The following is a 24,426-nucleotide window of genomic DNA, read 5'->3' as shown; positions in this document are numbered from 1 at the left end:
TACTGCTTTTCTGCTCATGGAGCCTCTGTCTCTTTCATCAGGCTAGTCTTCCTGACCTTAGTTTGTATTTTTCCATTTTGATTGGTGTTATGGCATTTTCCAGTGTCTGAATACTTGACTAGAAAACACACTGCCCTCTATTAGTTAGCTCCTTTCCCTTCCACTCAGCCAAGGTTTGAGGTAGGAAAAATAATAATGAGCTAGCAGGTTCTCTAAGACTTAAGCCCATATAATGGGAAGTAAATTTGGAACAAGCTGTTGTCCAAGCTACTTGTTTCAAGTTTTTATGCATGTTGATGTTTTTGAGATTCCGTATGTGCTTGTTAGATATGTCTGACTTCTTTAAGCCATAACTTCCTTCTTCACTGTTGGTTTTCAATCATTGAAGACTTGTCTCAACTTTAGATGATTAGCTACTTGAGGCAAGGGCCTTATTTTTGTATTTTTACTGTCAGACACCTGGTATAGTCTTGGTTTACTATTTAAAAGTAAACTTGAACATAAAACTGAAGTGATATTTTTCTGTGTTCTGGGAATCCTCTGCTTAGCTGGAGTATGTGGCATTTAACTGGAGAAGCAGAATCCTTTGGGAGAAAAATTTTATTTTCGTTTATAAGCTGGCCTACAAGATTTTAATGGGCAATCCTAAGTAATACCTTTATAGACTTTCGGTGGCATTCTTCTTTCACGGTTACAGTAAAATGTAATCATGCCATCAGTTCTGAAAGCATGGAAAATTCTTGTACAGCTCTATCTAGAGGCACTGCATCATAGTAATATTTTGTTCACTGCTTCTAATTGAATAAAACTGGGGCTAAGTAGTAAATATTTCTATCATGGAACAAGCCGAATTGGTGCCCAGGGTTTTAGGTGCTGTATAAATACAGAGGAAGTGGTCCCTACTCCAAAGCACTTAGGCCACATCTTACACACATATGATCTTCCAGAAGACAGCTTCTAGAGGATCATCTTTCAGCAGATTGTATCCACAAGTAAAATGCGGTCCGAAAGAGCCACCCCTTCTTCTGGAAGATCACATGTACACATGCACAGACACTTTTCTGGAAGATCGGGGCAGGAAACACTGCAAACAGGGTCATGTGGCTGGAGAGCTCTTCCAGGGCTGCCAGCCACATGGTGCATTAAAGGGACCCACTCCAACAGTCCCTCCCTGCACAAGCTGCTGAGGCCTGCTGTGCTGTTCGCAGCAAGGCTGAGCCTGTTCCTGACTTCCCCAGCCACCAGTTATGGACCCCCAGCAGCTGCAGACCTGCAGGGTTGCCCTGACCTGGATGCTGGCCATTCTCCTGGCCACCCTCCTTGGCCTCCTGTGGCGAAGGAGAACCCCAACACTGCCCCTGGTGTGCACCTCCTCCCCCCCTCGCCCCCCAAGACCATTCTGCATGTCTGGACCCATGCCACCAGCACCAGCTGGTGGGGCGGGGTGATCACAAGTGATTGGGACAATGTGCACTGGCTGCAGAGTCTCCAGATGAAGAAGGAGATCTTCCTGGCGATCTGCAGCTGGCTCGCCCCCATCCTCCGATGGCAGGACACCTGGATGCAGCCAGCACTGTCCATCAAGAAGCTCATGGCCAGTGCCATATGGAAATTGTCCACCCCAGACTGTTAGGCAGCAGTTCAGGGTGGGCAAGTGCACCATCGGGGCAGTTGTCCTCAAGGTAAGCCATACTGTGTGCCCCGGCTCAGCTAGTGGAGCAGGGAAGGGATTGTGGACCAAGGGAGACCCTCAGGGACCAAGAGATTGAGAGCTTGGACCGGGGGGAGGGGTCAGGGAGGCCTAGCCCAGGGGGACCCACATAGTGTGGGGGCAGGGGAGGGTTCATGGAGTGGGGAGCCCTCCATGGGAACTGCCATGGCGATGAGCCAGCCCCCCAGGCTCCTGAGGGCAGCCGCGGGAAGGCCTGGGGAAAGTAGGGTGGCTAGGGCCTCAGGGGCATTGACTGGGACAGGAGTAGCTGGGGCAGCTCCATGAGAGCCCCACCTGTGCGGATCATCCCTGTGAGGTTGTGTACCACCACCAGTTAAGTTTGGTCTTGTCCAGGGCCAGCCACCTCAGCTGGATTCTGGTGCCGGAGGGCAGCTGTGTAGGCTACAGCCTCATCACTGCAGCTCTGACATTGGGCCCTCTGGACACATGGCTGCCAGGCCACAGGTGCTGGGGCTGGCCAAGGCCTGGCTGCAGGACTGGTGGGCCCTCTGACCTGGATGGGGCTGGTGGGCTCCAGGCTCCTTTTCCGGCTCTCTTGCCCCTCAGATAGAGCTGCTGTAAGACAGAGGTCAGGGCAAGAGGGGGTTCAGAACCACATCCTGGCCCTTGTGCCATGCCCCGGTGCCCCTTGGGCATCTACGCCCACCCCAGATCCAAGGGGTGGCCATATCTTGGGGATGTCTCCAGAGTGGTGTCTCGTTTTCCCAGAATGCTGGCCAGCGCAGCACGTTGTGTTGGCAATGGTGCTGCCTGTGGCAGGCCCCCGGGAACAGGCTAGTGGGTGAGAGCGGGGGACCTTTGCACATGGAAGAGTCCCTGCTCAGGGAGCAGGTGGACTGGGTGCAGCCATGGAGCCTGAGGGCTCCCCCAGTGCACACAGCTGGCTCTTGGGTCTCTCCAGAGAGAGGGGGGTGCCAGGTGTCATCTGCAGGCATGGCTGCAGCCCTGGGGCACATTCCAGCGTGGGTCAACTAGGGTTGGGCTGTTGCATGGGAGCCCTGGTGTGCAGTCCCCCAGGGGATGTGCCATGGCACCCACTCACCTGAGGTGGCCTCGAAAAGATCAGTGATACCCAGTTGGAGGTAGCCTAGCTGCTGGAGGTAGCGGGCAGCTCATTTATGAGGGAGTCTTCTGAGGACTCATCCCCAGATGGGAGCCCATCATCCTGGGCTCTCTGTTGGGTCCAGGCTGGTCTTTGGCTGGACCTGCCTCCCCCCTCTGGTGAGGCGGGGGCTCTGGCACAGCCGTCTCAATGGAGAAGCAGGGTGGAGAGGTGTCATCCCCTGCCATTAGATCCTGCAGCTCTCTGAAGTAGGGACAGCTGGCTGGGGCCTGGCCGGACCGGCGGGCACTGTCCTGGGCCCTCATGTAGCCCTGCCTCAACTCTTTAGCATTACACAGGCCTTGCTTGGGGGTCTAGGAGGGGTGGCCTCAGGCAGTCAGCACAGTTGCGAGGTGCACAAAGGCAGGGGCATTTCTCCAGTGCCCCATGGTGTCCCGCAGCACCTCTTCGTCCCTCCAGAGCACCAGGAGGTCCTGGAGCTCTGGCTCTGTCTAGGATGGGGCCTCCTTTCTGGAGCCTGGTCGGGGTGTTGGGTGCCCTCGGCTAGCTCCCTGCGGCTGGCCATCAGTCGGGCTCAGGGTTCAGCAGTCGCTGCAGGGGGCTCCAGACAGTTTGCCTGGCAGCCCAGCACATGCTGCCTGTCTCCACACTCAGCTTCCTGCCATGGGGTCTTTAGGTCCTTGCAGCTTTAAAAGCAGCCAGAACCAGACACCATAGAGCCCCGCTGGGGGTGTCTGAAGTGTCTCCGCGCTCCAGCTGGCCACTGCCATGGCAGACCGCTCTTTTGGAAGAAGGGGTCGGGGAGCATCCACACACATACACATTTCCTGATTTGAGAGCAGAGTACAGAATCCGGAAAATGCAGCATGTTCTTCCAGATTCCTTCTGGAAGCTTGCCTTCATTGTGTAGCTGCTCCACGGATCTCCCAGAGGAAGCCGTCCCTCTTCCAGAATATGGTGCATATGTGGATTTGTCCTTAGTCTGAAAGCTTCTTGAGCCCAACAAAGGGAGCTCCTATTTTTAGCTGAATATAATTCAAGACATAGGAAATGCATCTTGTCATTGGAATGAATGAGAAATCTGAGCTTTTTAAAGTTTTGCATAAGGAGGCTTAGACTCACTTATGTGGTACTACTTTGAAGCCAGCTGGCAAAATATTGTTTATTGACCTGTGTCAAACTGTAGTTCTTTAAGTGGATAACTAAAATATTGGGATTCTGTTTCCCTACTTCCCTGTGTCACACTGATAAATTGCAAGTAACTAGATTGGTTCCTGTCTTTATAATATTTCATTACCATCTTGTAGGAACCCTTACATCATTGTTAAATTAATATTTTTTGAAAAGTACTAGTTAATTTTATAATAATTACGGTAAGCTCTGTTGTCTCTTAATTCTGATGGTGATGTGTATTCTCTGTCTGGTTCCTAACAAGGCTACCAATCAAATACCAGCAAAATATTTCCTTCTCTGAGAAACCTGTTTGTCCTTTTTAATGAAATGTGCCAGTTAAGGAAAGTTCCAGATACTAGTAAAAACTGGTATTAAAATAATTTAACTATTTCTCTTAATGCTGGGATGATGATAATGTCTCACATCACTGTTTAGAATGTATTTTCATGCTTGATTGCAGACTTATCGGGAGCATTTAGAAGGACAAAAGCACAAAAAGAAGGAGGCAGCTCAGAAGACAGGTAACCTGGCAACCTGTGGCCCTCGTGGGATACAGACTCAGCTTTGATGTGAGCTCTGTGATGTCTCCTGCACAGGAGCAGATGCATATGCAGCACATATTCGGGGAGCGAAGCACCAGAAGGTATGAGCTTTCAACTAGACCATGGACATTCCTTGTAGACATATATTGTGGAATATCTGATTATTAAGGAGGCTGGTTTTCTAAAAATTGTCACAGTAGCTCACAGATATCAGAAGAATGCTTCTGAGAAAAAAGTTGAAGTAGAAGTGTATTCTACACTGATTTGGTTGCAGTCAATTACTGGCTAGCCAGAAACCCCAGGAGTGCAAAAGACCATGTCACTAGATTGCTTCAGCACTAACCAGTGTGCTTGGGGACCATGATTCCAAAAGCTCAGACACTAGATTTTGAGAATCATGATCCATTCCAGTCTCACACATTCATGTCAGGACTAAGCATTATCTAGACTATCCCTGGCAGGTGTTTTTCTAACTCATTCTTAAGAATCTTCAATGATGGAGACTCCACAACCTCCCTAGGCAATTTATTCCAGTGCTTAAGTACCCTGACAGGAAGTTTTTCCTCAGGTCCAGCCTAAACCGTTCTTGCTGCAGTTTAAGTTCATTGCCTCTTATCCTATCCTCAGAGTATAATTAGAATAATTTTTCTTCCTCCTCCTTGAGGAAGTTTCAAGTACATAAAAGGTTATGTCCCTTCTCTTTTCTCTTCCTCAGATTACACAAACCCATTTAAATCAGTCTTCGCTTATAGGTCTTTGTTTTTTATATCTTAAATCATTTTGGTTGGTCTTCTCTGGATTTTCTCCAATTTGTCCAAATCTTTCTTGAACTGTGATGCCCAGAACTGTATGTAGTATTCTGGTTGAGGCCTCATCAGCATGAAGCAGAGTAGAAGAATTTTTTTCTTATGTCTTGCGAACACTCCTGTCAATGCGTACCAAAATATTTGCTTTTTTTAAAAAAAAAAAAAAAAGTGTTTCTGCAGTTCTTATTCCGAGGCAGTTGTTTTCAAATTTCCAAGGGCTATCTCGGGTCTTACCCATAAAAGCTCATTACCTAATAAATAAATTTGTTAGTCTTTAAGGTGCTACAAGACTGCTTATTTCCAGATTTGTACGTGTGCTACTGATAGTTCCTTTCTAAGTGGAATACTTTGCGTTTTGTCTTTATTGAATTTCATGCATTTTACTTCAAACCGTTTTTCCAGTTTGTACAGATCATTGTGAATTTTAATCCTGTCTTCCAAAGCACTTGCAAACTCTCAGCTTTATGTTGTCAACAAATTTTATAAGTGTATTGTCTGTGCTGTTATTTCAATCATTGATGGTGCTATTGAACAGAATCTAGTTTCCCTGTGAACCACTGAGAACTACTCTCTAGGAATGTTTATTCTACCAGTCATGCATCCATCTTATTCATCCATCTAGGTTGTATTTCCCTTGTTTATGAGAAACTCACGAGACAGTATCCAAAGCCTCGCGAAAGTCAAGATATTGCCACATCTGCTGCTTTTTCCTCTATCCAGAAGGCTTGTTACCTTATAAAAGAAAAGCTATCAGGTTGATTTTAGCTTGATTTGTTCATGACAAATCCATGTTGAGTATCATGTTATTACCCTCTCTTCTGTTACCTTATATTCTTGTATGTGTTGGCAAATTGCTAATTATTTGCTCCATTGTCTTTCTGGGTACCAAAATTATGGTGATTTGTCTGTAATTCCCTGGGTTGTCCTTATTTTCCTTTTTATAGATTTGCACTGTGTGTGTTCTTTCCCGATCCTCTTGACTGCAAAGGATTAGATATCTCCTCAGTTGGCTCCTTGAGTATTCTAAAATGCATTTCATCAGACCCTGGTGACATGAGAACTTTTAACTTGTTCTTTTCCCAATTTTTGGTCCCAACCCATTGAATAATCGGCCTACCATATCCTTGAATGTCTTCTTGCTTTCAATGTATTTGGATGTTTTCTTGTTGTTGTTCTTGTTTTTAGCTAGTTTAATCTCATTTTGTGCCTTGGCCTTTCTTGTTCCACCACCCTCCTAATGAAATAATTTTTCCTAATATCCAACCTAGACCTCTTCCACTGTAACTTGAGATCATTGTTACGTCATTTCTCACCACTGAGAACAGCCTCTCTACATCTTCTTTGGAACCTCCCTTCAGATAGTTGAAGGCTGCTACCAAATCTCTCCTCACTCTTCTCTTCTGCAGACTAACTAAGCCCAAATCCCTCAGCTTTTCCCCATAAATCATGTTCTTCACTCCCCTAATCATTTTTGTTGCCAGCCGCCGGACTCTCTCCAGGGTGTCCATGCCCTTTCTGTAATGGCGGCATCCAGAACTGGACACAATACTCCCAGAAGTGACCTCACCAGTGCCGAATAAAGGGTAATCTTCACTTCCCTAGATCTGTTGGCAGTGCTCCTAGTAATGCAGCTGAATATGCCATGAGCCTTTTTGGTTACAGGGGCACACTGACTCATATCCAGTTGCTAATCAACTGTAATCCCCAGGTCCTTTTCTGCAGAATTTATGGTTAGCCAGTTGGTTCCCAGTATGTGGCAGTAACAGAGAGAAAGCCGTGCTAGTCTATATACATGAAAACAAAAAAGCAGTCCAGTAGCACTTTAAAGACTAACAAAATAATTTATTAGGTGATGAGCTTCGTGGGACAGACCCACTTCTTCAGATCATAGCCATACCAGAACAAACTCAATATTTAAGGCACAGAGAACCAAAAATAGTAATCAAGGTTGACAAATCAGAAAAATATTATCAAGGTGAGCAAATCAGAGAGTAGAGGGGCAGAAGGTGCAGTGGGAGTCAAGAATTAGATTAAGCCAAGTATGCAAAAGAGCCCCTATAATGACCGAAAAAAATTCCCATCCCGGTTCAAACCACAAGAGAGAGCTCAGCAGCCTCTTTCCAATCTGTTGTGAAAATTCCTCTTCAGTTAAGATGCAAACCTCTTTAAACAGAGACATTAACAATGTACACCCCACCATCAACTTATGCCTCAACTACTTCATGTGAGAGATACATTTCCTGGACACTACAGTACAAATCAAGGATGGCCTGATTGGTACCACACTCTACCAGAAACCCACTGATCGCTATACTTACCTACACGCTTCTAGCTTCCATTCTGCACACATAGCTAGATCCATTGTTTCCAGTCAAGCCCTTGGGTACAATCGCATTTGCTGTGATGCTACTGACGGAGACCGAAAACTACAAGATCTTTACCAAATATTCATAAACCTGAATTACCCACCAGAAGAAATAAAAATACAAATCAACAGGGCCAGACGAATACCCAGAGACCAGCTACTCCAAGATAGGCCCAAAAAAGCCAAGAACAGAAGACCACTGCTCATTACCTGCAGCCCCCAACTCAAACCACTGCAACTCATTGTTGACGACCTACAACCAGTCCTTAATCAGGATACCACACTCCAGAAGGCCCTAGGTGACAGGCCTGTTCTCTCCTACAGACAGCTTCCCAACATTAGGATTCTCACCAACAATCACAGTCTATGCTGCAGGAACACCAGTCCTGGAACTTTTCTTTGCAACAAAGCCCGTTGCCACCTTTGTCCACATATTTATTCTGGAGATATCATCACTGGATCTAACCAGGTTATTCACAGAATCATGGGCACATTTTCATGTTCCTCAACTAACATCATATATGCCATCATGTGCCAACAATGCCCAGATGCTTTGTATATTGGACAGACTTCAAACTTTCTTAGACAAAGAATTAATGGGCACAAAACAGCCATAAAAACACTCCTGATCTACAAATCGGTCAGCCAGCATTTTAATGGAATGGGCCAACAGATTGGAAAGAGAGGCTGCTGAACTCTCTTTTATATTCAAATTCAACACATTAACATGTGGTGTGAACCGGGATGGGAATGTTTTAGGTCATTATAGGGGCTGTTTTGCATACTTGTCTTAATCTAATTCTTGACTCCCACCACACCTGCTCCTCTACTCTCTGATTTGCTCACCTTGGTAATATTTTTCTGATTTGTCAACCTTGATTACTGTTTTTGGTTCTCTGTGCCTTAAATATTGAGTCTGTTCTGGTATGGCTATGATCTGAAGAAGTGGGTCTGTCCCACAGAAGCTCATCACCTAATAAATTATTTTGTTAGTCTTTAAAGTGCTACTGGACTGCTTTTTTCTTTTCATAGTATGTGGCAGTGTTTGGGATTCTTCTGTCCCGAGTACAGGTCTCTGCACTTGTCTTTGTTAAACCTCATCAGATTTGTTTTAGCCCAGTCCTCCAAATTGTCTAGGTCGCTCTGGACCCTATCCCTGCACTCCAGCATATCTATGTCTTCTCCGAGCTTAGAGTTCGTGAACTTCCTGATTACTCAATCCAGCCCCTCATTTACATCATTAATAAAGATGTTGAATAAATTCAGCTCCAGAACTGACTGTTGGGGCACTCTGCTGGATACCAACCAGCAACCGGATTTAGAGCCATTTATCACTATTCAGTTGAGCCAGACAATATCGAGTCCATAATGCTTTAACTTTCTTGCAAGAATGCTGTGGGAAATTTTTCCTAATGTCTAACCTAAACTTCCCTTGCAGCAATTTAAGCCTGTTGTTTCTTCATATCACATCATATAATTTTTCTCCCTTCTCCTTGGAACATCTTCTTGGGTACTTGAAAGTTGCAACCATATCCCTTCTCAGCCTTCTCTCTTCCAAAATAAACAAGCCCAATTCTTTTAATCTTTCCTTATAGCTCACGTTTTCTAGACCTTTAATCATTTTAGTTGTTCTTCCGTGGACCCTCTCCAGTTTTTCCACACCTTTCCTGAAATGTGGTGCCCAGAACTTTGGACACAGTAGTCCAAGCAAGGCCTAATCAGTACAGAGTGATTAAGTTACTTCTCACATCTTTTTCACAACACTGCTGTTAATGCACCTGAGAATCATGTGGTTTTTGTTTTTTTTCCCCTGCAACAGCATCACGCTGAGTCATACTCAACTTGTGATCTGCAATGATCTCGAGATTCCTTTCTGCAGTACGTAGGCAGTCACTAGCCAGTTTGTATGTGTGAAACTGATTGTTCCTCCCCAAGTGGAGAACTTTACATTTGTCCTCAAACTTTATCCTGTTTCCCTCAGACCATTCCTCTAGTTTGTCCAGATCTTTTTGAATTCTAACCCTATTCTCCAAAGCACTTGCCACCCCTTGAATCACATCAGCCTAGAACCCCTGCACCCCCTGGTGCATTAGATGCAGCCCCATGGATCTGTGTACGTTCAGCTTTTGTAAATAGCTCTTAACTTGTTCTTTCTCCACCGAGGGCTGCCTACCTCCTCCACATACTGTGCTGCCCAGTGTAGCATTCTGGGAGCTCACATTTTCTGTGAAGACAGAGGCCAAAAGATATTAAGTACTTCTGGTTTTTCCACATCTGTCACTAAGTTATCTTCCCTATTCAGTAAGGGTCCCACATCTTCCTTGACGATCCTTTTATTGCTAACAAGCCTGTAGAAAATTTTCTTGTTTTCTTTCACATCCCTTGCTAGCTGTGATTCCGGTTGCACTTTGGCCTTCCTGATCGTACTCCTGCATGCTCAAGTAATATATTTGTCCTCTTCCCTAGGCATCTGTCCATGTTTCCACTTCTTGTAAGCTTCTTTTGTGTTTAAGATCACCAAAGATTTCACTGTTAAACTAGGTTGGTCATCCAACATATTTTGCTTTTCTTACTGCCCATTGGGATGGTGTGTTCCTACGCCTTCAATAAGTTGTTTTTAAAATACAACCAGCTATCCTAGACTCCTATCCTGCCTCATGTTAGCGTCCCAGGGGTCTTGCCCATCAGTTCCCTGAGGGAGTCCAAATCTGCTTTTCTGAAGTCCAGGGTCTTTAGTTTGCTGCTCTCCTTTCTTCTTTTGGTCAGGATCCTGAACTTGACCATCTCATAATCACTGCTTCCCAGGTTGCCACCCACATCTATTTCCCCTACCAATTCTTCTCTGTTTGTGAGCAGCAGGTTGAGCTGAGCATGGGCCCTGGTTGGTTCCTTCAGCACTGTCACCAGGCAGTTGTCTCCAATATTCTCCAAAACGTTCCTGGATTTTCTGAGTCCTGCTGTATTGGTCCCTTAACAGATGTCAGGGGTATTGAAGTTCCCTCTAAGAACCAGAGCCTGTGATCTGGCAGCTTCTGTCAGTTGTCTGAATAAAACCCCATCTACCTCATCAATCTGATCTGGAGGTCTATAGCAGGCTCCCCACCACGACATCAGCCTTATTGCTCTTGCTTCTAAACTTAATCCAAAGACTCTCCTCAAGCTTTTCTCCCATTTTATACTGGGCTCTGAGCAGTCTTACTGCTCTCTTACATCTAAGAACATAACATAAGAACATAAGAATGGCCATACTGGGTCAGACCAAAGGTCCATCCAGCCCAGCATCCCATCTGCCGACGGTGGCCAATGCCAGGTGCCCCAGAGAAGGAGAACAGAAGACAATGATCCAAGTGATTTATCTCCTGCCATCCATCTCTTGCCCTTGTTCTGAAGGCTAGGGGCACCATACTTTATCCCTGGCTAATAGCCATTTATGGACCTAACCTGCAAAAATTTATCAAGCTCTTTTTTAAACCCTAATAGAGTCCTGGCCTTCACAGCCTCCTCGGGCAAGGAGTTCCACAGGTTGACTGTGCGCTGTGTGAAGAAAAATTTCCTTTTATTAGTTTTGAACCTACTACCCATCAATTTCATTTGGTGTCCCCTAGTTCTTGTATTATGGGAAAAGGTAAATAATTTTTCTATATTCACTTTCTCCACACCATTCATGATTTTATATACCTCTATCATATCGCCCCTCAATCGCCTCTTTTCCAAACTGAAAAGTCCCAGTCTCTCTAGCCTCTCCCCATATGGGACCCGTTCCAAGCCCCTAATCATCTTAGTCGCCCTTTTCTGAACCTTTTTCTAATGCCAATATATCTTTTTTGAGGTGAGGAGACCACATCTGCATGCAGTACTCAAGATGTGGGCGTACCATAGTTTTATATAGGGGAAGTATGATATCTTTTGTCTTATTATCGATCCCTTTTTTAATAATTCCTAACAGCCTATTTGCCTTACTAACTGCCGCTGCACACTGCGTGGATGTCTTCAGAGAACTATCCACTATAACTCCAAGATCCCTTTCCTGATCTGTCGTAGCTAAATTTGACCCCATCATGTAGTACGTGTAATTTGGGTTATTTTTTCCAACATGCATTACCTTACACTTACCCACATTAAATTTCATTTGCCATTTTGCTGCCCAATCACTCAGTTTGCTGAGATCTTTTTGTAGTTCTTCACAATCCCTTTTGGTTTTGACTGTCCTGAACAACTTGGTGTCATCTGCAAACTTGGCCACCTCACTGCTTACCTCATTTTCTAGATCATTGATGAACAAGTTGAACAGGATCGGTCCCAGGACTGACCCCTGGGGAACACCACTAGTTACCCTCCTCCATTGTGAAAATTTACCATTTATTCCCACCCTTTGTTTTCTGTCTTTTAACCAATTCCCGATCCATGAAAGGATCTTTCCTCCTATCCCATGACCACCTAATTTACATAAAAGCCTTTGGTGTGGGACCGTGTCAAAGGCTTTCTGGAAATCTAGGTATATTATGTCCACTGGGTGCCCCTTGTCCGCATGTTTATTAACCCCTTCAAAGAATTCTAATAGATTAGTTAGACACGACTTCCCTCTGCAGAAACCATGCTGACTTTTGCCCAACAATTCGTGCTCTTCTACGTGCCTTGCAATTTTATTCTTTACTAGTGTTTCTACTAATTTGCCTGGTACTGATGTTAAACTTATCGGTCTATAATTGCCAGGGTCTCCTCTAGAGCCTTTTTTAAATATTGGTGTTATATTGGTCGTCTTCCAGTCATTTGGTACCAAAGTGGATTTAAAGGATAGGTTACAAACCACTGTTAATAACTCCGCAATTTCACATTTGAGTTCTTTCAGAACCCTTGGGTGAATGCCGTCTGGTCCTGGAGACTTGTTACTATTCAGCTTATCAATTAACTCCAAAACCTCCTCTAATGTCACTTCAATCTGAGTGAGTTCCTCAGATTTGTCACCTAAAAAGGCTGGCTCAAATTTAGGAACCTCTGTAACATCCTCAGCCGTGAAGACTGAAGCAAAGAAATCATTTAATCGCTCCACAATGGCACTGTCTTCCTTGATCGCTCCTTTTATATCTTTATCGTCCAAGGGCCCCACTGCTTTTTTAGCGGGCTTCCTGCTTCTAATGTATTTAAAAAACATTTTACTATCGTTTTTTGAATTTTTGGCTAGCTGTTCCTCAAAATCTTTTTTGGCTTTTCTTACTACATTATGACACTTAATTTGGGAGTGTTTATGTTCCTTTCTATTTTCCTCACTAGGATTTGACTTCCACTTTTTAAAAGCTGCCCTTTTCTCTCTCACTGCCTTTTTAACATGGCTGTTTAGCCATGGTGGTTCTTTGTTAGGTCTCTTACTGTGTTTTTTTTATTTGGGGTATACATTTAAGTTGGGCCTCTAGTATGGTGTCTTTAAACAGTTTCCATGCAGCTTCCAGGGATTTTAGTTTAATTACTCTACCTTTTAGTTTCTGTTTAACTAGCTTCCTCATTTTAGTGTAATTCCCCTTTTTGAAATTAAATGCCAGAGTGTTTGACCGCTGCGGTGTTCTTCCCAACACAGGAATATTAAAAGTTATTATATTGTGGTCACTATTTCCAAGCGGTCCAGTAACAGTTACCTCTTGGACCAGATCCTGCGTTCCAGTCAAGACTAGATCGAGAATTGACTCTCCCCTTGTGCGTTCCTGTACTAGCTGCTCCAAGAAGCAGTCATTTAAGGCATCAAGAAATTTAATCTCTGAATCCCGTCCTGAGGTGACATGCACCCAATCAGTATGGGGATAATTGAAATCTCCTATTATTACTGTGTTTTTTATTTTGATAGCCTCTCTAATCTCCCTTAACATTTCAGCATCACTATCGCTGTCCTGGTTAGGTGGTCGGTAATATATTCCTAATGCCATGTTCATATTAGAGGAATGAATTGTTATTCATAATGATTCTATGGAACATTTTGATTCCTTTAGGATTTTTACTTCATTTGATTCTATATTATCCTTCACATATAGTACCACTCCGCCACCCGCACGACCTGTTCTGTCTTTCCGATATAATTTATATCCCGGTATGATAGTGTCCCACTGATTGTCCTCATTCCACCATGTTTCCACCATCTACTGCAACTCCTGCATCTTTTCTGCCCCACCTGGCCTTCCTGAACAGTTTATACCCTCCCATGGCAGTGTTCCAGTTTGTGAGTCATCCTACAAATTCTCCATTATTCCAATCACAAGCAAGATCTTTGTTCTAAGACTTCCAGTTCTTCCTGCTTGTCTCCCAGGTTTCTGGCATTTGTGTATACGCACCTAAGATAACTAGGTGAGTGCCCATACTTTTTCAGTATGAATCGGGGGGAGTCTTTTATGGCACCTTACTCCTTGTGCTTCTTCCCAGTATCCCCTGCTCTCCTCTTACCTCAGGGGTTACATCACCATCCCCTGATGAAGCTGGTTTAGGTTTGCAAACCTGCCTCCAAAGATGCTCTTCCCTCTTCCATTTGGTGAATCCCATCTCTTCCTGTAATAACATCCCGTGGTTGAAGAATCCAAAGCCCTCTATGTTGACACATTTCCCAGCAACAGTTCTCCCTGATTGCAATTGCGAGTTCCAAAGATAAGTTCTGTAATCAGTGCAGAATAGGCCTGGCTATTGAGGCGTTGTCTGTTATGCTCTGCTTTTGTATAGTCATTCATGCCATTTAGTGGGAAAACAGTTTACTACTTTTAAATTCATTCATGGCGGAGCACTCCTTTGTCTATCATGACCTCTTACAAAACTGTAGGTCTGTTATTAAATATGTTATAATGAAACAATAGTATTACTTAGTTTTATTATTTTTATTTCATTGGATATGGACATTACCCTGATCTTTCTGTAAACTTACATACTTTCAAAGAAAGAGTTGTATATTATTGCTGTGCAACATCTGTCCATTTTCAGTCCTGCCCTTTGATAGGACCACAGCACATATTTCAGGTTGTTAAATTGCATACTAAACTGGGAAAGCCCATCCCTACCATAGACTGTTGTAGTGAACTTGGGTTCGGATACTACCATCACTGCAGCAAGTAAGACAGCTGCTCATGCCCCTCCAGCTGCATCTGTTACACCAATAAAACAAACAGGTGTAGCAGCTATCTGTACAAGCAATATAAGCAAGCCAGTGCCAGTGAAGAAATCATTTGCAACCAAGATAACATTTACAGGTATGTTTCCTTAAAATTCATTTGTAACTGGCTTGTTTTTGGTGCATTGTCATTTTGTTTAAAATGTATGATTCTTCCATGCACTTGCAGATGGGGCCTATTCATATTCCCATTATGATTCAGGAAAACTAACAAAGGTAAATTAATTGTACATCAAGCTTCTTAAATGTCTCTGAACGTTTATTTTTTAACCACTTGGCTTCTGAATCAAAAGCTCCCCCATCTGCCTCCAGAAATGTTCCAGAAGCAGAGCAGGGGATTTTTCTATGTTTATACAAAACCAGATGCTTCCATGTTTGCTTTTTCTTTTTTCCTTTAGAATTCTTCTGTGAGAGGAAATGGTGGGAAGGTTTCTGTCTGAAAGTTCCATCACGTGACTGTTGTATTTTAGAGGAAGATTAAAGAGTAGCAATTATTCAAGTCCTTGCTCACGTCCATTCTCCATTAGGGGCGTGTCGTCACCAACAACCATACACTCAGTACCCATTGGTGTCTGATGCCTCTCTTGCTATTTCCTTCCATCTTTTCCTGTCCAGCATGCAGTGGTTTAGTTTCTATAGACTAGCTCTGCACCAATCTACTATATCAGCTACCTATTCTCTGTGAGGTCTGCCTCTCCTATTCGAACCGTCCATTATGCCAGATACCAGGGTCTTGATTTTTTGTTCATCGTTCGTTCTGCAGATATGCCCAAATAGCTGTAACTTGTGTTGTATAACCTTTTGCAGTAGGTTCTCTTTCAGCTGTAGCTTCCTATATAATTCCTCATTGATGACCACTCGAACACTAATACTCTTTTCTTTTGATCTTTTATCACCCATGTGTCACGTTCGTACAGTTCACACATTCACATCTCACTACACCATCACTCATCAAGCCAAGATGACCTTGGGTTTGGCAAAGCTGTTGCAGTCAACATGGCTATGAACTCCTATCCATCTCCATGAGTATTGCTTGGAGCCACCTGATGTGGAATGACTATGAGCAAGAGTTCAAAGAAGAAAAGACCAGTGTTCTTCCAGATGTGTTGCTCATGTCCATTCCGTGACCCCACTCTCCTTCCGCAGTGTCAGAATTTTGAACAAGAATGAGCTAGAGGTTGGGGTGAAGTATGTGGTTCCCCTTATATGTTTCCATGAGGGTGCCACTCCAGAGATCACCAGAGCTACAGATGCCACTGAGGGAAAAACTGTTGCACGGGACAAGCACGTATGCCTTCTATTACTCATGTCCATTGCACACTTCTCGAGAACTGGTTATAAAATAGGTAACTGTCTTTTATACGTTGGAATCCATAAAAATCTTTTGAATCTTGATATTAAAATGATGTTTACAGCTTTCACCACTGAGCCTTCACCTCTTCAAATGTTCGAATATTTAATTTACCCTTTAAGAACTGTGGTTATTGAAGTTCAGTTTATCACTTGTTCTCTTTGAAAACAATTGTTACTGTTAAGAACTATTAAGATATTGTATCTTCTCTTTCAGTCCTAAACATCTCTGCCCCACGAAAGCTCATCAACGAATAAATCATTTTGTTAGTCTTCAAAGTGCTACATTTCTGCTGTTTTATTTTGTTGGTGTACAGACTGCCATGGCTCTCTGTTACTGTTCAGCTATGCGTTGTTACTGTGAGCTGTTACATAAATGCTGTGTCTCACCCAAGAGTTGACTGATATTTTAGTGATGGATAAAAGTTGGTAAGGTGCTTTAGGATCCACTGGAATGTAAGACTCTTCTTTGTTGCCTCAAATAATGCCTGGAAATATTAAATCATATTTTGTCTCAGGTACGCAGTGATGAAGGGAAGATTATCCGATTTCACTGTGAGCTCTGCGAGTGCAGTTTCAATGATCCTATTGCCAAAGACGTGCATCTGAAGGGGCGTAGGCATCGGCTGCAATACAAGGTGTGAATGCGGACATCCTCTCGTGCTGAACCAGAGACATTTGGATGGTAGTGGCTTCAGTATCCTAAAACAAAAGGTTGTCTAAATAGAAGAAGGATTCTAGTTGATGAAAAAACAAATGGGATGATTCGAGAGAAATTTCTTTCAAATATTTTTTCCAACACTCATTGTCCACTTTCAGATCTTCTCAGATATATAGTATTTCTGACTGTGTACTTACTTTTTTCAGAAAAAATGTACAGGAAACTACCATAGGTACTTGGTGCAAATACCCGAATGAAAGTGGTAATTGATTCAAGTAGATTTGTTGCAGGAAATAAATGCTCTCTAGTATCTTGTTTAGCATTTAATAAATCATAAGTTGAAGTTTCAAAATTATTGAAAAATGAAATCAGATTTTGCATGCATGACTAAGCAATGAGGGATCCTGTGGTACCTTATAGGCTGACAGAAATGTATGAGCATAAGCTTTCATGGGCAAAGACCTACTTCCTCAGATGCAGACAGTGGAAATCAGCTATTTACTCCCATAATATTAAATGACAAGCATGTCTGACTATTTTTCAGAACATAACTTAGACCATTTGTTTTGTATTTCTTATGGGTGAAATGTTTACTTTTTAAAAGAATACAATCCTAATGTGTGAAGTCAGGTTAAATTACCCGTCATCCTGTTCTGAGTCATCCTGCTGGAATACGTTAACCCTAGAAAAGACAATTCCAAGTTTTTCTTTCGATAATTTGAGGTATATCCAGTAGAACCAGTTCCTGTCCCTTTCCTTTCCCCATTTCTAATAATTTCTTGAAGAGGGAAGCTTATACCATCTCTTTTCCAAAACATTTACCTGGGAGCGTTTCCTCTTTCTGCCTTCAAGTGGCGCAGTAGACCAAATAAGCATCCTTTACAAAGAATATTGCAGTTCAGGCACCTGACGCAGTGTGGCTAACAGTTTGCAGCAGTGATTCAAAATGAGTTGCTTAACAGCAAAATTAATCTTGCATAATTATTTGAATGAATATGAAGGAGCTTAGTAATATTCTCTTCTAGGAGGGAGAGGGGAAAAAGGCTACTTTAAGATCAGTACTTACAGATACTTATTCAGAGACTAAATGCTGCATTTCCATATCATCTATTTACTCCCATAATATTAAATGATGAGCATTCTTAAATATAGTGTCTATGCTTGGTCATTGCAAGAAGGAGTTACAGCAAACAGGCTGTTGCTCCCAACTGCTTCCTCCTTCTCTGGTGAAATGGCAGTCAGTTTGCATGCGTGATGTTACTGCACAGGCAACAGACTCTCACCATTCTGATTCATTTAAAAAAAAAAAACCCATCAGAATCTGGTTTCCATGGAAGAAGCACATCTTATTCAGAAACAGATGTTTAATGTCCAAAGGAATGTATCAAAAGTGAAAGCATGTTGTGTGTGGTGAGCTAGATCATAGAATCATAAAATACTAGGACTGGAAGGGACCTTGAGAGGCCATCGAGTCCAGCTCCCTGCCCCAGTGGCAGGACCAAGTACTTTCTAAACCATCCGTGATAGACATCTATCTAACCTGTTCTTAAATATCTCCAGCGATGGAGATTCCACAACCTCCCTTGGCAATTTATTCCACTGTTTGACCACCCTGACAGTTAGGAACTTTTTCCTAATGTCCAACCTAAACCTCCCTTGCTGCAGTTGAAGCCCATTGCCTCTTGTTCTATCCTCAGAGGCCAAGAAGAGCAAGTTTTCTCCCCCCTCCTTATGACACCCTTTTAGATACCTGAAAACTGCTATCACGTCTCCCCTCAATCTTCTCTTTTCCAAACTGAACAAGCCCAACTCTTTCAGCCTTTCTTCATAGGTCACATTCTCTAGACCTTTAGTCATTCTTGTTGCTCCTTTCTGGACCCTCTCCAATTTCTCCACATCTTTCTTGAACTGCGATGCCCAGAACGGGACACAATACTCCAGCTGAGGCCTAACTGGCGCAGAGTAGAGCGGAAGAATGACTTCTCGTGTCTTGTTCACAACACACCTGCTAATGCATCCCAGCATCATGTTTGCTTTTTTTGCATAATCTCCATGGAGGAAGGATTCAAAAAAGAACAACGTAAGTTAGTTCATGGAGTTCGTGTTCCACTAGTGGCTGTTAGCCAGGATGGGCAGGAGTGGATCACTTGACTGACTGATGTGTTCATTCCCTTTGGGGCACTTGGCAATGGCCACACTTGGAAGACAGGATACTGGAGTAGATGAGCCTTTGGCCTGACCCAGTATGGCAGTTATGTTCTTGTATCCTATATTGTTTCATTAGGGCATGGAGTCAAGCTTCCCCAGGAATGGTCTGCTGTTGGTAGCAGTTCTTCCCAAACCTCTTGTCAAAAAGCATTAATCTGTGGTAATGTTGTCTTCCGAACAGTCAGTGCCTTCTGTTACAAGAATTTGAAAGTGTAAGTGAATGGCCAGTGGAAAGTGATCTTGATTGGAATTTCATGAAATGGAGTAACTGTAGAAGACTATCTGTCCTGTACAGTAGACCCTCGAGATACATGCAGTTAAATTGTGCATGTCTCGAGTTAACGCACCTGCCGTCTAGCTGGTCAGTTTTCTGGGTCCCGCAAGTGGTGGGGAGATGGGAACCAGGCTGCCCCCTGGTTCCTGGCTCCCTGCCACTCTGGGAGCCAGGAAACAGACCAGTCTTACTGGGCTGGTCAGTTTCCCGGCTCCTGCAAGCCCAGGGGAGCCGGAAACCAGGCTGCAGCCTGGTTCACATCTCCCCTCGACTTGCACAAAAAGGGTTTATCTTCACCACTTAACTTCTCTTGCATTGCTTGACTTTAAAATTGCAGTTAAACAATTAGTAAAGCTCTGTTTTAGGAGTATTTTTAGCAAACACAGAGCATTTCACAAGCATTAAGTTACAATTATGGATGTTAATGGTTAACTGGTTACCTGGTAAGCCTCACCCTGAACAGATGAGGCTTACTGGTTATGGTTAACTGGTAGGGGCTGGAGCAGTCCCTAGCCTGCCACAGGCAGGGAACAGCTCCAGTCCCGCGGGGCCTGCTGTGGGTTGGGGATGCTCCATTGCAGCCGTTGCAGGCCTCATCTGTGGCTGCAGGACAGGGGTGCTCTGGTTGAAGCGGTCAGACTCCCTGCTTCCCCGGCTCGCTCACCTCCCCCAAATTTAATCCATTAGCCTATTGAATTTAATGTTCAACCAGTCAGGGAAACAGAATTTTGCATCCCTACTAATGATATGTTGCGGGTAGCAAATACCACTTAAATACAACACAGAAGAACCCGAAAAACATATTTTAAATTTTCAGATTAGAACCTCCTTTAGTCTCTCTTGCATCAGCAGTTTCAGTGGGTCTCTTTAGATGACAAGGCCTATTTGGCTATTGACCAACCTGTACATAGAGTGTACAGATCACAATGTGTCACATAGGGCCTTTTGCAGCTTCTATTGAAGTAAAGTTTCTTGGAAGCAGGTTTAGGCTTTTTAGATAGTTATTGTCCTTTTCATCTCACAGAAATTGTTTGTTTTGGAGTCAAGTCTAGGACTAGCAGTTTCTTTTCTTACCAATGTTTTGAAGCTTATGCAAAATAAAAATATTCTGCCTTTTTGTTTGAAAGTAAAGAAGAAATGGTTAATTTCCATTGACTGTTATCAAAACTTAAGGACTTTAAAAAGCTCTGAAATAAAAAACACATTTTTGTTGCCTAGCCTCACATTTTTGGTTTTCAGTTGTTCATGCTTTAATCAGTCATGATTCTTTACCTGAGAATGAGAGTTCTGTTCCTGCTACTTGTTCTGTGATACCAGTTTTGTTTGAGGCATCTCTTCTACACCAGCAAATGCAGCATTACAAACATTTGGTTGCTGTGGAAGTGATGCAAACAGCACTGAGAAAGATGAGAAAGAAGCAACAAAGAATGAACTCTTGAAGAACTGACATTGCATTTTCAAACAGATATTCCTCATTTAAATAAGGCTACATTAATATACAGTCATATTAGAAGAATTATTCTCAGGACATTGAAATGTACTTAAAAATATCCCTTGGCTAGGCTTTGAATTTCACTTTCAAAACATTTGAGGTTCAGGGATTAGGTTTATGTGAAGCTGGAGGTTGGTTCCAAATTTTCAAACCTGGGTATTTTCATTTTGGACTCCTTATTTAAGACACTTTTAGGCCTGATTTTATTTAAGAGGTTCTAGGTATTCATAAATTCCAGTTAACTTCATTGGGAGTTAAAGATGTTCATCCCTAAAATCTGGTCCCTTTTATTCAGGTGTCTGATTTTAGGAAACTAAGTTTGAAAATGTTGCTCTTGGGTTTTACCATCTATCCTAAACCTGTTTCTGGATAAGTCTTTTTGGATGTTGATGCCGAGAACTGGAATAATTAATGAAAAGTCTTCTTGTTCTGGGGGTAGGGGTTTAAGTGTGTGGTGCAGCTAGCCCAGGGGATTTCTCTTAGTTAAGAAATGGTACAAATTGTCCTCATACAGGCCATCAAATAGTATTTAAAAACCCAGGTATAAAGTCAGTTTTATTAATAACACCACTGTAATTATGGGTCTCCAGTAATAGACTTTTGTATGTTGATATTCTAGCTTTGTGAGGATGCTTTTAAGATTTTCTAAAATGTAGTGTATTTTATAGAAAAAAGTAAATCCAGCTCTACCAGTTGAGATCAAGTCCAGTACCCGAGCTGAGAGAATGCATGAGGAGAAGATGAAAAAGCAGAAACAGAATGTTATGATAGAGAGACATAGAGAGGAAGAGCAGTGCTGGCACATGGAAATGAGGTGGGACCACTTTCACATAAGTGTATCTTTTATGGGGTATTGCAGGATTAATAATTTCTTGTTAATTCACACCATCCATTGAGTTTTGGGTCATGATCTTGAAGATGGTCACAGATCTGTGCTCCTTCACTCTCTGTACCTCCCTGTGCCTCCTTACTTAGCCACTTGCATGGTGGTTGGTTTTTTTATTTAAGCATTTCAAGAAGAACCTGTTGACTCTGTATGGTCAGAGAAACTGGTGCAAAGGATTCTGTGTATATTTGAGGAAAACTGATTGTGAATGGATGGGAGATGGGTGAAGTAGCTGATGTGTTAGTGCAGTTGTAGGAAGTAAAAGGTTGAAAAGCCCTGGCATAATGGAACAGCTGATGACCTGACAAGAATCTAAAGATACTTTAGAGCAGGGATGAGCAAACTTTTTACACCAGGCCCCACTTTTAATCCCTGCAGTTGCCAGCCCCCGCCAGCCTCCAATCTGTTGGCTGTAATTCAAACTGATGGAAATTTTTGGTTATGTTCATATGAAAAAACACCTTTTGGAGTGTGTAAGAAAATAAGTAAATAGAATGTAAAAACTTTATTAATCGGTATATAAATGTGAATACACAGACATAAAACAGTAACAGATTTCAACATTTTTAATTAGATGGATCAGCCTGAGACCAAATGGCTGATCATGTTGCATCCCCCTTATGAAATTTCATGCAGTCACCAAGGGGGCTTGTGTCGTGTCCCCCCCCCACACACACACTTTGCTCACCCCTGCTTGAGAGCAGTATCATCCAAGAGCAGGGCCTCTACATAGGGAAAGTGAAACCATGTGTTGTTCTCTTCTTGACAGCAGTTCTTTTTGTAACTGAACAGCTTTTGAAGGTGGTAATGGATGTAGCCTATTTTTGCAGTAAATTGTGCGAAAGCAGTGTAAGTTGACTGTATTAGATGATGGCTTGTATTTTGCCCTCCCTCCTCTAGAGCAGTAATTTTCAAATTGTTTTTTCCCCCGAGGCCCATCAATGCAACTATTAACCCACTATTGACACTCATTTGTTATGGAGAGAGGGTTCCTGCAAGGCATGTGCAGCCCCCACTTCTGTAGAGACAAGGGCCATCAAGAGGGAAAAGAGGCCAGTCAGGTGCCAGAGCTAGCTGCCACCAGCACCGTCCATCTCAGCAGCCCTCTGAGTGTCTTGAGCTCATCACCAGCAGTCCTACCCCAGTCGTCCATCTTTGCGTCTAAGCTCCCTTCCATAGCCTCATTCCTGGGTCGCCCCCATTCCTTACCTCTTAACTGTGGTGTCTGGAAAATGGCATCTCTTGGCTGAGCGCCTTCCAGGGCACACTACCTGGAATTGTTATGCAGCCCACTTTTGGCCAGCGGCCCACAATCAGAGAACCCTGCAGTAGAGCGTCAAGTAGAGTGGGAAGATGGATAGTTTTTGTAACATCTCAGTGTGCAAATATGTATAATGCTCCATGGCCTCTTTTTCCCCCACCGTACCCAAGCCCCACTAAGTACTGGCTGATAGTAAGCATATGCCACATTCAGCTGGAGGATGCCATCACATATTAGCTCATGAGTAGTGCATTCTGCATAGAATGAGTATAAAAGATCCTCAAGATTTTGTCCTTGCCGTCCTCCATCCTTTGCAGAATCTTAACCTATTAATATTTCACTTAACTCACTGCTACGCAGTTATCTCTGGTGTGAAAGGCAGCAGCTGTTTAAACCATACACAGCAAAACTAGGGCAGGAAATGAAATCAGTCTCTGATTCTGTTTCTACTTCTTACACAGTTCTATCAAATGTTTTAAATTTTCTTCATATTCTCAGGAGGCACTCTGTTGCTAACCTGATCACAAATGAGCATTATATGTTATGTTAGCTAGCATACTGTATCATAATTTTTTCCTGATCAGCTGCTCAGAGGCCACTGACTATTTTCAACCCATAAGTGCTCTATGCAGTTCATCTTTGCTTGATGTAACTGTCACTTTTCCCCTCCTCTTTCCGTTCAGGCACTATGAAGAAGAAATGTACTGGCGACAAGTAGAGGAAGACCAGTAATACTGGGAAGAGCAGCGGTGTCGAATGGCTGCAGACTGGCATCCACCCCCTCTTATGGGCAGACCTGGCATGCGAGTTCCTCCTCTCTTAGTGATTACTCCAGATTATTACCTTGTTCTTTATACTATACAGGCTGGAGGATGTTGTTTGTCTGCCCCATTCTTATGTTCAAGTGGCATTTTGTTGCTGAAGCCAGTTGTCTGTGTACTCTTCTTAATATCTGCTGCTTACACTTAAAGCTCTTCAGTTTTTATCATCTCCATTCTGCACATCTTCCCTTCCACCCATTCTTGCGAACACCCAGCCTTTCTTTTAAAAATCTTTTATTTTGGGGCAAGAGATCACAGGATTGCACATGTGCACACATACCCACTTGAGATCTTCAGTGAGGACTCCATATGGCAGTGCAATACATGGAGTACTATGTGAACATTGAGCGGGTGAACAACAAGAAGTTTTGTGTTACCTTATAGACTAACAGATATTTAGGAGCATAAGCTTTCGTGGGCAAAAACCCGCTTCATCAAATGCATGAGTGGGGGGTGGTTTCAGAGGGGTATTTAAAGAGTGCTGTCACAGTAAGAGGGAGGGCCAGAGCTGACAAGGTCTATTCAGCAAGGTGGAAATGGCCCAGTATCAACACTACTTATCATTTCCACTTTGCTGAATAGACCTTGTCAGCTCTGGCCCTCCCTCTTACTGCGACCTCACTCTTTAAATACCCCTCTGAAACCACACCCCAC

The 24,426-nt window shown here is 43.2% G+C and overlaps 1 protein-coding gene across 1 annotated transcript in view; it reads left to right on the top strand.

Annotated features, from left to right (window-relative positions):
• The first annotated feature begins 4,504 nt into the window (after positions 1–4,504).
• Positions 4,505–24,426, top strand: part of ZFR2 (zinc finger RNA binding protein 2) — a 36,242-nt gene continuing 16,320 nt past the window's right edge. Inside the window, 3 exon segments of the mRNA XM_074978382.1 lie at positions 4,505–4,611; positions 21,473–21,618; positions 23,635–23,773. Coding sequence (XP_074834483.1) covers positions 23,708–23,773 — 66 coding nt within the window. The 5' untranslated portion in view covers positions 4,505–4,611; positions 21,473–21,618; positions 23,635–23,707.

The sequence above is a fragment of the Carettochelys insculpta genome, chromosome 27 (assembly GCF_033958435.1).
Source record: "Carettochelys insculpta isolate YL-2023 chromosome 27, ASM3395843v1, whole genome shotgun sequence".
Lineage (NCBI taxonomy): Eukaryota > Metazoa > Chordata > Testudines > Carettochelyidae > Carettochelys > Carettochelys insculpta.
The sequence above is the reverse complement of the archived record's forward strand: the minus strand, read 5'-3'. Positions and strand labels throughout refer to the sequence as shown.